General features: G+C 51.6%; 1 protein-coding gene across 1 annotated transcript; it reads left to right on the forward strand.

The window, feature by feature from the left end:
• Window positions 1-226: 226 nt before the first annotated feature.
• GPR84 (G protein-coupled receptor 84) lies at window positions 227-3,533 on the forward strand. Its single transcript, XM_069584237.1, has 2 exons — window positions 227-1,682; window positions 2,116-3,533. Exon 2 carries the CDS (start codon window positions 2,124-2,126, stop codon window positions 3,312-3,314), a length of 1,191 nt encoding a protein of 396 aa, XP_069440338.1. The 5' UTR covers window positions 227-1,682; window positions 2,116-2,123; the 3' UTR covers window positions 3,315-3,533.
• Window positions 3,534-13,248: the final 9,715 nt, after the last annotated feature.

Below are 13,248 nucleotides of genomic sequence, written 5' to 3' on the forward strand. Positions count from 1 at the left end.
GAGGCAAGATTCGAGGCTTGCGCAAAGCGAGCAATACCCCCCATCCCATTCAGCCCCACTCCGGCCTAGCTCAAGTGTCAACTTGGCCCTGGGGAATCATTTCGAGTCCAGGTCTCGGATTGCAGCCACGGCTGTTCAGAATTCGTCGCAACTCCACCAGGCGGCGACAACGACATGGAAAAGAAAACCGCGGGGCTAAGACGCTCCAGTGCAGTGTCGGCGTCTCGAGGTCCTAGGGAGACAGGTGTCAGACCCGGTCTCAGACAAAGAAAGGATCCAGACTTTTGTGCCTTTAGTGGGAAACCCACGCCAGCGACACTCAAAGCACGGCGAGATGGGAGGAGGGACCTGGGAATCTGAGCTCTAGGCTCTACTCGGCTCCATATAAATAGTGACCTTGCGGTTAGTCCTCAACTTCCCCATCTGCAAAATGAGCAAGTTTGGGTCTCTTAAAAGTTCGTTTGATTTCATGGATCAACGACTAAAGAGCTGGGACCGTGCTGTTTACAATGATACTAGCATGCCTTCTCATCTGGTTCCCTACGTGGTCTGTTGGACAGGAAGGCGCACTTCACTAGCTGCCTCTCACATGATGCTGGGGGAAGGGGTCTGCGGGGGAGGGGTCTCTCCATCTTCAGAATTCGGGTCAACCACACACTCCCAAGAGCAGCCAGTGATTCTGTGACCCCCTCCCTCCCTCTAGCCCGGCAGGGCAGCAAAAAGGTCAACAGAAAAGGACAGACCGGAATCCAGCCTCTACGTGGGCTCATCCTGAGTCGCATCTACTTTGCTCACTTCCACCTCTACGCACTTTCCAGTCTTGCGGAAGAAAGGGGGAAGGAAAGTGGGATGAGGGCTCTGAAAGAGGAAGATGAGGGAAATCGGGCCTCTCGAGTTAGTTACCAAGTTGGGGGTGAGAGTTTGCTACAGGTTCAGAAATAGAACCCAACGAGGAGTTTGAGGGGTTTTTTTTGTGCGTGTATTTGTTTTGTTTTCAGGTTGATCTAGCTCAAAAAAGAGCCTAGAGATCTAGAAATCTGACGGGCAGAAGTGGCCAGATAGGAAAATGGGCGGAGAAAAGTAGGGCTGGATCACAAGTGGAGAAAGGTTGGGGGGGCTGGAAGAAATTTAGGTTAGAGGAGGAAGGATATTAGCATATCCCGCAGGTACCTCAAATCTGGTATAAAACTGAATTCATTATTTACCCCCTTCCTAAACCTGCGATACTTCCCACATTCCCTATCTCATTGATTAAGAGAACCACTCCCACCTGGAAAAGTGGGCGTCCTTCTAGTCTTCCCTCCTAACCCTTTTTCCTATGAGTCATTAAATGAATCCTATCTGCCTCTCAATAACCTATGGATCCTGATCATTGTTCTCAATTCCCACAACCACTGTCCTAACCAGGACTGGCTACATCATTTGTGGTGTCCAGTGCAGTAAGTAGTAAGGAAATTTCAACAGAGAAGCCCATATTTCACTAGTTAAAGCCAAATGAGTAGGACCGGAGGCAAGGGAGGAAGTGGCTGAGGTTGGGTAACTGGGGAGTTTCTTGTTCTTTCAGGCCGGTATAATAGGAGCAGAGCACCTCTTGTTTGAAGCCTGACTGCCCACCAGAAAGGACTGTGCTTTGAGTGAGTTGAACTTCTGCTGAAGAGAGATTTGAAGGCTGGGAGACTCAGGTGAGTACTCTTGTGGTGGATATACTTTTATATTCTCTGTCTCATCTCCCAGGTGGGAAAAACAAACAAACAATAAAATAAAACTGAGGCCTGTTATGTGTGTGTGGCAGAAGGGACTACAGACAGATAGGACTATTCTGAATACAGAGGAGAGGGGACTGCTGGGTGGTCTTAAAGGACAGGGGAGAGTATCTGGAGGGATATTGAAAAGGCCTGGAGATGGGAGTAGACAGAAACTTCATAGATAAAATAGATAAACATTTGGGAAAATCTTTGAGAATGGGAAAGAGGAGGTTGGGGATCTTGGGATGAAAAAGCTTGGGAATGGCTCAGGAGCTCCTGGAACAATTCTGGTGCCTAGAAGCCGAGAGTTATTCGAGAGATCTGAATTCAAGGTCAGGTTGTGACTTCCTCTTCTCCCCACCCCTTTCAGCTTCCATCATGTGGAACGCTTCTGACATCAGCTTCTCCTGCTACCATGAGTCTGTGCTGGGCTATCGTTACGTGGCAGTTAGCTGGGGAATTGTGGTGGCTGTGACGGGCACCGTGGGCAACGTGCTCACCCTGCTGGCCTTGGCCATCCAGCCCAAGCTCCGTACCCGCTTCAACCTGCTCATCGCCAACCTCACAGTGGCTGATCTGCTCTATTGCACCCTTCTCCAGCCCTTCTCAGTGGACACCTACCTCAACCTGCACTGGCGCACTGGTGCCACCTTCTGCCGCATCTTTGGGTTCCTCCTTTTTGCATCCAACTCTGTCTCCATCCTCACCCTCTGCCTCATCGCCCTGGGACGCTATCTCCTCATTGCCCACCCTAAGCTCTTTCCCCAAGTTTTCAGTGCCAAGGGCATAGTGCTGGCACTGGCGAGCACCTGGGTGGTGGCTGTGGCCAGCTTCGCTCCCCTCTGGCCAATCTATATCTTGGTGCCCGTAGTCTGCACCTGCAGCTTTGATCGCATCCGAGGCCAGCCCTACACCACCGTCCTCCTGGGCATCTATTTTGTGGTTGGGCTCAGCAGTGTCGGCGTCTTCTATTGCCTCATCCACCGGCAGGTGAAGCGAGCAGCACAAGCACTGGATCAGTACAAGCTGCGCCAGGCAAGCACCCGCTCCAGCCATGTGGCTGGGGCACAGGAGGCCGCGCCTGGTCGCTTCCAGGAGCTGGACAGTGGGCTGGCATCAGGAGGGCCCAGCGAGGGGATTTCATCTGAGCCAGTCAGTGCTGCCACCACCCAGACCCTGGAAGGAGACTCATCAGAAGTCAGGGACCAGAGCAACAGTAAGGCAGCTAAGCAGATGGCAGAGAAAAACCCTCCAGGAGTGGCTGCCAAGGCCAGGATGACTAAAGGAGCCCAGAGAGCTCAGGACTCTCCATCAGAGTTTGGGAAGGTGACCCGGATGTGTTTTGCTGTGTTCCTCTGCTTCACCCTGAGCTACATCCCTTTCTTGCTACTCAACATCCTGGATGCCAAAGTCCAGGCTCCCCGAGTTGTCCACATGCTGGCTGCCAACCTCACCTGGCTTAATGGCTGCATCAACCCTGTGCTGTACGCAGCCATGAACCGCCAGTTCCGCCAAGCCTATGGCTCCCTCCTGAAACGAGGGCCCCAGAGTTTCCGTAGGTTCCATTAAAACTGTGTCCCCAGTCACCAGAATCTGGGATTGTCTCTTCCAGAACTAAGGTGGCCAGCTGTTATAGGAATAGGTGAAAGTGAGACCTGTGGGAATTTTCATGGACAACCACCCCCCAAACTCCCCAAACCCAGCCTCTCCAACCTTCACTCAACATTTCAGCCCTAGGTTGCTCAAGATGCATTATTAATTATTAATAAATGAATTCTATCCTCTTCATGTTCAGCTGTGATCTGTGGGGAAGAAGAAAATAGGCCAGGGTTGGTTTGCAGCTGGAACCTAATAGTTGAGGGTTTGGGGGGACATAAGTCAGAGCAGGGGCAGGAAGCAGAAGACCAGCTGAGGGGTTTCCAGGTGTAAATCATGTGAGTTGGTTTAAGAAGATTAGCTTGCCTCTTTTTTTAAAAAAAAATCAATTACCATTAGCTTACCAGGTGGCGCTAGCAGTAAAGAACCCACTTGTAAATGCAGGAGACATAAGAGACACCAGCTCAATCCCTGAGTTGGGAAGATCCCCTAGAGGAGGGCACGGCAACCCACTCCAGTATTCTTGCCTGGAGAATCCCATGGACAGAGGAGTCTGGCAGGCTACAGTCCATAGGGTTGCAAAGAGTTGGACACGCCTGAAGAGACAGCATGCACGGACACCCTTAGCGGATGCCAGACAACCAATTCTTCTTTTTAAAATATTTTTTAAATTTCGTTGCCACCGATCTTAGTTGCAGCATGAAGGATCTCTCTTTGCGGTGCTCGGACTCTCTAGCTGTGGCGAGCTCTGCAGCATGTAGGATCTTAGGTCCCTGAAAAGGGATCGACCTTGTGTCCTCTGCATTATTACAAGGTGAATTCTTAGCCATTGGACCACCAGGGAAGTCTCTATTAGCCTGCCTTTTTGTTTAACTGAAACTCCAATATTTTAGCCACCTGATGCGAAGAGCTGACTCATTTGAAAAGACCCTGATGTTGGGAAAGATTGAAGGCAGGAGGAGAAGGGGATGACAGAGGATGAGCTGGTTGGATGGTATCACCGACTCAATGGACATGGGTTTGGGTGGACTCCGGGAGTTGGTGATGGACGGGGAGGCCTGGCATGCTGCAGTCCATGGGGTCACAAAGAGTCAGACATGACTGAGCAACTGAACTGATTTGTTTAACTTCCCAGAAATGGCCCCCACCTCTAGCTACCGCTGCCAGGATGACCCATCACAACAAACAGGTTTTTTTTTTTTTCAACACAAAAAAGTTCTGAAATCCAGCTTTGATAGCCACTCCAGTTGAGTCCAGTCCCCTGACCCTTGCCCAGTCCAAAGAGAATAGACATGGGGGAGAACTCCTCTCTCTGTGGAAATGGAACTGAGCTTAACCAAGGCAGTGGCAGGCAGGCATTCTAGCTACCCTAGGGTCACGCTGCTTGGAGTTAATTCACCTGGGTCCTGGCCCCTCCTCTTCCCTCAGACTTGCTCTTGTCATCCTGGGTTACAAAAGTTACAAAAAGACTCTAGTTAAGAAGGCCCAGGGGCCAGGCTAAGGGGAGGTCACACCACTCCCTTCCTCCAGTGTGACCAATATCCGGTCAGCCGTGTGCACGTGCATGCACATGCGTGAATTCAAAGCACCTGTGGCCACCAGGTGACGCTGGTTCTCTGTGTTTCCTTTCTCGCTTCCCTGTGAGGACAGAAGGTATCAGCAAGACAGGGAGTCCAGATATACTACCACCCTCCTGGCCAGCAAGGGCAGAGATCAGGAATCCCCACCCCTCCTTTTTGCCCAAATCTTAGGAGAAAAATGAAGAAGTAGACACTTATTATTCATGAGATATTTACTGTCTACCTAGCTGGGGTGGGGGAAAAAGAGTGGGCACTGTGGGTAGAATGTGAGAGTCATACTGATGGTGACACTGCTCTGGCTGCATGTGTCCCTTCCCGGCCCCTAAGTCCGTGGTTTGAGAGAACAAAGTCCAGAGAGAAGAAGATGAGAGCAGAAAGGACCATAGTCAGGGTGGACAAATTGATACCCTCACGTTCAACACACCTCCAGGGCCCAAGAGTCCTGCTTCCTAATAAGAAACATGTATTTTTGAGTGTTCTCCTTTCACAAAAATCACAGCAGCCTGTATTGAATCAAGTTCAGGTGACTGAGCTGGGGGTCCAGACAGGTGGGCTGAACAGCAAGAACAATAAGGATCATTGGCCTGGGAGTATAGATACCAGGGCTCCAGTCAAGGCTCTCCGATAATTTGTTCTGTGAGTTGGACCAGGAACCTGAGTCGTTTTGGACCTCAGGTTTTATCATCTGTACAAAGATGCAGGTGGGGGTGCACTCTTACCATGCACCTTATACTGTCCTAAATCCTGTAAATATATTATTTTGCGTAATCTTCACAAAATTTACCATAAGGTATCTATTATAATGAGCTTCCCAGGTGGTGCCAGTAGTAAAGAATCCACCCGCCAATGCAGGAGATGTAAGAGACTCGAGTTCGATCCCTGGGTCGGGAAGATCCCCTGGAGGAGGAAATGGCACCCCACTCCAGTATTCTTGCCTGGAAAATCCCATGTACAGAGGAGCCTGGTAGGCTACAGTCCATGGGAGTCACAAAGAGTTGGACACAACTGAGCATCTGAGCATATCTATTATAATCTTTCGCTTAAAAAATAAATAAATAATGCACAAATAGGTTGCTTAAAAAATAAATAATGCACAAATAGGGCAAGCCATTGGTCTAAAGTCCAAGGGTTAATAAGTGATATGATCATGATTTGAGAACTGAAAGTCTGACTTTAGTACCAGTCTACATGTCTAACCACAGTAAGACCGAAACTTCTATAACTAGAATCAAGTGATCAGATGACCCCTAAAAATCCTTCCTGCTCAGACCTTCTAAGATTCTCAAAGTTAAGAGTTCTCTGAAGGGGTTGTAAAAGGCTTCATTTTTCATAATCTTTGAAGGCGATTCAAAAGCTTTGGCAAGTAGAAATGAGCAGCAATAGGGATTGAAGTTAGACCTCAGAAGGGACTTCCCAATCCTCAGTCACTGGAAAAAATGACTCAAGAGGACATGGGAAACCCTAGAGTCTGAGACCAAACAGGACACATCATAGCGAGAAAGCAACCCCCTCCTCTCTCACCCTCAACAGCCCCACACATATACCCCACCCCTAATCTCCATAGGCGTCGAGTGAGGGGAAAAGAGAAGGAAGATTAAGCCTCAGGCTCGTTCTCTCTCTTGCGTGTGTGCACGGCGCGCGTTTGTGTCCACGCACGAGGTCCCTCGTGGTGCGGAGCTCACGCGTATCTCGGCCAAGTGTATGCATTTGTCTTGGGGAACTGTTTCACGGGGGCCCTCCTGAGGGTGTCAGTGTCGGTCTCTCTATTTTCTTTATCTCTGTCAGTCTCCCGCCGGAGCCCCAGCTCTATCGCTGACTTTCTGACGCTATCTCTCAAGGCTTCTCTTTGTCTCTCTCCATCTGTCCGTCTCTCCTCTACGCTGTCTTCAGCGCTTGTACCTCCGTTATCGCCCTTTTTTCTCCGCAGCTCTTTCTCTCGCGCCTGGCCCCCAGCCCGCTCTCCCCCGCCCCCTCCCCTGTCCCCCGCCCCTGCAGCTCTCGCTCGTACGCACACTCTCTCTCTTTCTCTGTCTCTTACAGGCAGATTTATGGTCAGCCCAGGGCCTTTCATTGGCCAAGCGCTGACAGGACTTGATTTAACGCCGCCTCTCATTGGCTGATCTTGACAGGCCGATTTACGAGTCACTCTACCATTGGCCAAACCGCCTTAGCTCTGATTTATGGTTCAGTGGCGGCGGGGAGAGGGGGGCGCCGCTTGGGGAGTGAGGACGCCCCTCCCCTCTGCACCGCTTCCGTCTCCCTCTCCCTTACTTTTTCTCTCCTTGCTCTCCCTCCCCTCCTCGAACCGCATTCCCTATACCTATTCCTCAAGCTTTCTCCTCCTCTTTCATCCATTGGGAGAGGAAATTGGGGTGTGGTGGTGGTAGAAACTGAAGCAGAGGAGGGGGTCTAAAGGGGTAAATAGGACCTGAGGAGTCCGCGGGGTAGGATGGGGTACAGTAGGGAGAGAAAAGGAGATTGGAGAGAGAGAGAGAATCCTGAGCTGAAGGGGAAACTGAGGAAGGAGGCGAAGTGAGTGACAGGAAAAGGAAGACCGAGGAGAAAGGAAGGCCGAGGGAGAGAAAGGGAGGGTGTGAGGAGAAGACTGAAAAGGGCGCGTTTGAGGGGGCTAATGGGCAGAAGCGGGGAGATGGGGGCACTGAAGGGGACTCTTCTCTTCAAACCTCACTATCCAGACAGAACAAGAGACGAAAATTTCCTCTTCAGACAATGGTTCTGAAAAGCGAGAGACTTGGAGGAGCAAAGGCGTAGAGAAAAGCGCAGCAGAGAGGCAAGAGGGGCGCAGGAAAGAACTAGAAGGTAATAGCAAAGAAAGAGGGATGGAGAAGGATGGAGAAATAATCGAGAAGACAGAACTAAGTTTGTTTTTCATTTCGGGGCGGGGAGTGAGAAAAGGCTAATTCCTAGAGGAAATATTGAGAGCCGCAACTCCTCCTCTTCTCAACGGAAGACCCACAGGCGTCAGCCTGGGGGTAAGTCAGACACCGCCCCCCAGGAGATGTTCGGCTTCCTCAAGGCTGCAGTAGTCTCCCCTTCCCCACACCTCACTCCTCCCCTTGCCCACCTCCCCAGTTAAATTTATGAGTTCAGGGCTGGCCTTCAGGAATTAGGAATATTTATGCTTCTTTGAGAGTGAGGTTTGGAAGGTGATAAATAAGGGGCCGTTGGTGGGGGGTGCAGCTGGGGGCTCCTATTTTTAGCGTGGCCACTTTCCCAAGCCCCCCCACCTACCAGTTCCCCCCACCTACCAGTTCTCTCTCATCCTGAGCCAGAAAAGGGAACACTGAGTGAGGTGGGGAGTGGGTTTCAGATATCAGGAAGGGGCTTTGACTATCCTGGAAAGCCCCTCAGAGGACTGCAGAGCTTTGCAGCAGAAAGGATTGAAGGTTGATGGGGGAGGAACTTTCCAATCATCCTGGCATTCTTATAGCCCCTGGAGTGCAGTTACAGCATTTTCTGCAGAAGATGGAGAGAAATGGGGAGAAGCCAGTTTCCCCTGTTACCCCCTAAACTCAGTTGCTGAGGAATAAGAAAGAGGAGCCAGTAAATGTAGAGGCAGGTTTCTCTGGCTTGTCATTACCCTCACAGAGAGAGGAAGATTTGAAATGCCACCCCACCACCACCACCACAGCCTGGGTCCCTGGGAAAGGAGGCCAGGAATGTGGGGCTCAGGGCATCTCCTAGGAGTCTCAGCCTATCCACCCCCACTGCTGGCTGAGAATTAAAGACAGCCTGTAATTCAGGATACCCCCTTGCCCTGGGCCTCCAGGAAATGAGAGGGAGAGAGGATCTTCCCTGTGGATCTACATGACTTCTCCAGCCCTCAGCTTTAGGAGCCATGTCTGTGACCCTCAGCTCAACTGGAGGGCTTGCTCTGGGCTTGGGGAGGTAGTGAACAAAGATGGGGGTCCCTGATATAGAGGGACCTAAAGAGAACAGAGGGAGCTAGGGAAGAGTTGCCCCCTCTCCACATGTACACAGTGGGCCTCCCATCCACTCTGGCCTCAGCAAGGATGGCTGCACATAAACACACACACACACACCCCAGACTGTGCTGCCTGGAGTGGGAGAAGGGAGGGAGAGAAAGGTCTAGACTGGCCCTTTAAGAGCCACTTAGGGTCAGAAAGCCTGGGCTACAGAGAGGGGAAGGAGCTGATGTCAGAAGACGGATGGGCAGCAAGATGGGGATTGATGCTAATGGGGGAGTTAAAGCTAAGTACCCAGACACTCAGAGGGCAGAACTGCAGATCTGTCTTCCTTATGCTCACCCCCCCTCCCCAAACCAGGGCTGTAAATCTGCCTTCTCAACTGGGGGAAGGGGAGCCAGGAAAAACGAGAGATGCTGGAGATGCTCACTTCTCCCTTTTCCTGTTTTTTTCCTTACCCTGTGCAAATCCCCCCCACCCACCCACCCCTGCCCCGCCATTCTTTTGTCCTTTCCCAGTCTCTGCTCCCAACCTATGAGCCTTTCCCACTGAAATTTCCAAATTTGGGCTTTCCATTGAGAATTGAAAGGATGGTTTCAGCTTGCAGAATTTAAAAAGAAACCACGAGATGGTCTCCTTCATCAGCCCCTGGGTGGGATGGTTTGGTGGGGCTGTGTTGAGAGACTGGTAGACAGACTGAAAGCTCCCAGTTGCCTTGGTTTCTCTTCCCTCCATCCTTTTTTCACTTGGAGGTAATTCATTCAAGCATCCTTCTCCTGAAACAGTGGGGTGAAGGCAGAAAGCAGGATGTCAGGGAGTGGGGGCCAGGAGTTGGAAGTGGTGCAGCTTCAGAGTTGGGTTTTTGGAGGCTTCTGACATGCTGAGATTCTGGAGGGCTAGTGGGCCTCCAAGGGCGGCTAGGGAAGCTGCAGGAGCTGTCCACTGAAAGATATATGGTCTAGTTTCTCGGAAACTCCTGGATCACACCATTCCCTCTCCTTGAGCACACACCCTGCCTGCTGAGTAGAGACAATTTCGGGCCAATAGTCTATTTACTGTAAAGGCAGGGTCCAGCTGCTCCCCATCCTCTCAGTGGGCAATGGGGGATCTCAGGGAGGCAGGTCTTCTCAAAGGGACTAGAGCTAGCAAGTGTTAATTGCTCAGTGTGTCCGACTCTGACTCTTTAGACTGTAGCCCACCAGGCTCGTCCGTAGAATTCTCCTGGCAAGAATACTGGAGTGGGTTGCCATTCCCTTCTCCAGGGGATCTTCCAGACCCAGGGATTGAACCTGGGTCTCCTGCATTGCAGGCAGATTCTTTACTATCTGAGCCATCAGGAGCTAGTTACTCTTGGGGAATTTCATTTCTTCCTTTGATTTCAGGTGAGATGGTATCTTCCATCTTTCAAGACCCACAGTCACCTTTATCTCCCTCTTTGTTGGCAATCAGGGCCTGTTCTGGAGAAGTCCCTCTAGATTGGGGGACCTCTCCATCTCATTTCATCTGCTGCATTGCTAAACCTGAACTCCTTTCTAGTCCAGGAAATAATAGAAGCCTGGTTTCCAGATCCTCCCCAGTATCCATAAGACATCCATCTCCTGTCTTCCCTTCTCCCAAGTTGTTCTTCAGGGGCCTAAAATCACCTGAGGCCATCCTCTCTTTCCTCAATCTTCAGGGACAAAGGAGAAAGCAAGGTTTGAGTAGGGGAAAGGGTGAGGGGGCGAGAGTTGTGAGCAGGAGCCACTAGAACCCAGGCTTTCCACCTCCCAGCATCTGGCCAAGCACTCCCTCCCATCAAGGGAGGTCAGCCATTGCCCTCAGCCCTGGTCTCTGGCTGCTTCTCTATCCTGGTGATAAATCCTGTCTTTGTCTCCCCTCCAACCCAGGCCCCAGGCGGCTGGGGGTCAGGGGCTGGGGGAGGGGTCAGTGCAGAGGAGGGAGAGATACAAGGAGAGTGGGAGGAGAAGATGGACAGGAGCAGCTGGTGAGCAGGCATGGGGGTGGGCAGTGAGGTGCTGGGGCCTCTTGATGCTACAGATCCTAACTGCACATTCCAGCAGGCCTGCATTCCAAGTGAAAAAGTCTGGATTCCTTGGAATCCTGGAAATACCTTGGGGTGGCTCCTGGAGCATCAGGAATCCTGGTTGAGGGGTGTATAGGTGTGGGGTGCCTCAAGGAAGGAGGCGGCTGAAAGAAATAGAATAATATTGTGGGGATCATCTCTACCCTCACCAGACACCCCTCTATGCCTGTGCCCTGAATTCAGGCACACAGACGGACAGACAGACACACATGCACGCATACACTAGATTTATGGCCCAGCAGTGAGAGGGGGCCCAGGAGGGCCAGGCTGCCCCTTGCCTGGTCCCTCCCTAGCTGCCTTCTCTTGCTATAACTTTCCTGTCTCCATCTTTCCATTCCCCCTGCTCCCGGCTTTGCTTTCTTTGTGTGGGTTTCTCTTACGCAATTTGCTATGCTGGCTTTCTGCTAACCCTCAACCCTCTTTGTGTCGCAGTCGTCTTTTTCTCTTTCCATCTTTCTGTCCCACTCCTTCTACCTCTCCTACTTCCTTGAAACCTTCATCTGCCTGTCCTGCCTCTGCTGTTCTTCAACTCAGCCATCCTTTACCCTACCCCCACCTCAGAGCTCTCTGTCTGGCCCACGGGGACTGTCAGATTGCAAAGAGGGATGGAAAGGAGAAATTAGTGACTTTGTATGAGTCTCTGCTTTGGTAGGAGGTCTGGGATCATATTGTGTTGTGATATGGGATGGATGGAGTTGGGGGAGGCCAGGTGACCGGGAGGGAAATTCAACAAATTGAAGAGGGTGAAATGGGAGGGAAGAGAGATTAATAGAGAAAAGACACCGAAGGGCAAACACTGACGAGAGAAGGGTAAGGACTAAGGGTTCCCTTTAAGTGTGTGTTTTGGATAAATCTGAAGGGGAGGAGCTGAAGGGCATTTACTGAGTCATATTGAGACACTGATCCAGACAAGATCAGGAGACCCAGCCAGAGACGTGATACCTACCAGGCAGCCACAATTCTGAGCTCTCTTGCCTACCTGGGGAGGTCTCACAGACCTCTGCAGTCAGTCTTGGAGTGCTAGTTCTCTCCCACTCACCCTCTCCTCACCTTACCAGTGAGAATGACATCAGCTTTGGCTGCCACTGTCCTCAGCCCAGCTGATGTACTCTCCCATCGGTGAAAAAGAGGCCAGTCACCTCTGCCCCACCCATTCATTCTCCAGTCCAGGAGCTGAAACTTACACAAGCCAGCACCCCAGGGTGGGAGCAGGGAGGAGGCTGTACCAGGTGGGAAAAAGTGGGAGCATGGGCACCAGGGAGAGAGTGAGGAACTGGAGGGGGCACTGAGGAAGAGGGGCTGCAGCACTAAATCACCCTGTAGGGGGGCTCCCTCTGCCTGAGCTCAGTGGGGTGGGGAAAGGATAGACATTTGGGGAGGGGGGAGAGAAGAATAGGGAATCGCCACATCTGGCAGGCAGGTGTCTGGCACTATTCAGGCTCTAGTCACTTTCCCAGCCAAAGGGGAGGAGGGGGAGACAGGAGAGAGGAGGGGTTCCCAGGGTCCCCTGGGGAAGAGGGAAAGGCTCACAAACAGAGACAGAGGCCCAGAATCAGACAGAAAAAGACCAAGGGAAGGAGAGAATCAGACCCTACTCCTCAGTCTCTGCTTCAGTCAGTGCTGGGGGAGGGCTTGCTCATTGTCCTGAAAGAACATTGTTGGCCAGAGGACTGTGTAGGCCAGGGCACCAGAGTTCCATTCCTAGTGCGAAACAGAAGGCAGGAAAAGTTCACAGCAGGCCAGGCTGGGAAAACAAGCTCAGAGAATTCCAAGTTGGAGAACTGGATAGAACACTATTCTCCACACCATTGCTGATCTCGTGCGTATTCAGTCGTGTCTGGCAGCCCCCAACTCCAGCAGGGTCCATGTTGGGTAATGAGTAGGAGGATTAGGGTGAAAGTCACTCAGTCGTGTCCAACTCTTTGGGACCCCACGGACAATTCTCCAGGCTCTTTGTGACCCCATGGACAATTCTCCAGGCCAGAATACTAGAGTGGGTAGCCTTTCCCTTCTCCAGGGGACCTTACCAACCCAGGGATCAAACCCAGGTCTCCCACATTGCAGGTGGACTCTTTACCAGCTAAGCCAAAAGGGAAGCCCGGAGGATTAGGGTGGTGACATTAATGCCTGAACACGGCTTTTTTCCCAGCTTAGACGGGCAAGACAAAGATCCCTAGCCCTTATCCAGCCCCCTGTACCCCAACTCTCAATGCAGGATTGCAGAGTGCTATACCCTAGCATTTTTTTCCCCTCTTTGCTGAAGGGGACCCCGGGCTCAGGGGTCCCACAGTGGCTGA

Source organism: Ovis canadensis, chromosome 3 (assembly GCF_042477335.2).
Source record: "Ovis canadensis isolate MfBH-ARS-UI-01 breed Bighorn chromosome 3, ARS-UI_OviCan_v2, whole genome shotgun sequence".
In the NCBI taxonomy this organism is placed as follows: Eukaryota; Metazoa; Chordata; class Mammalia; order Artiodactyla; family Bovidae; genus Ovis; species Ovis canadensis.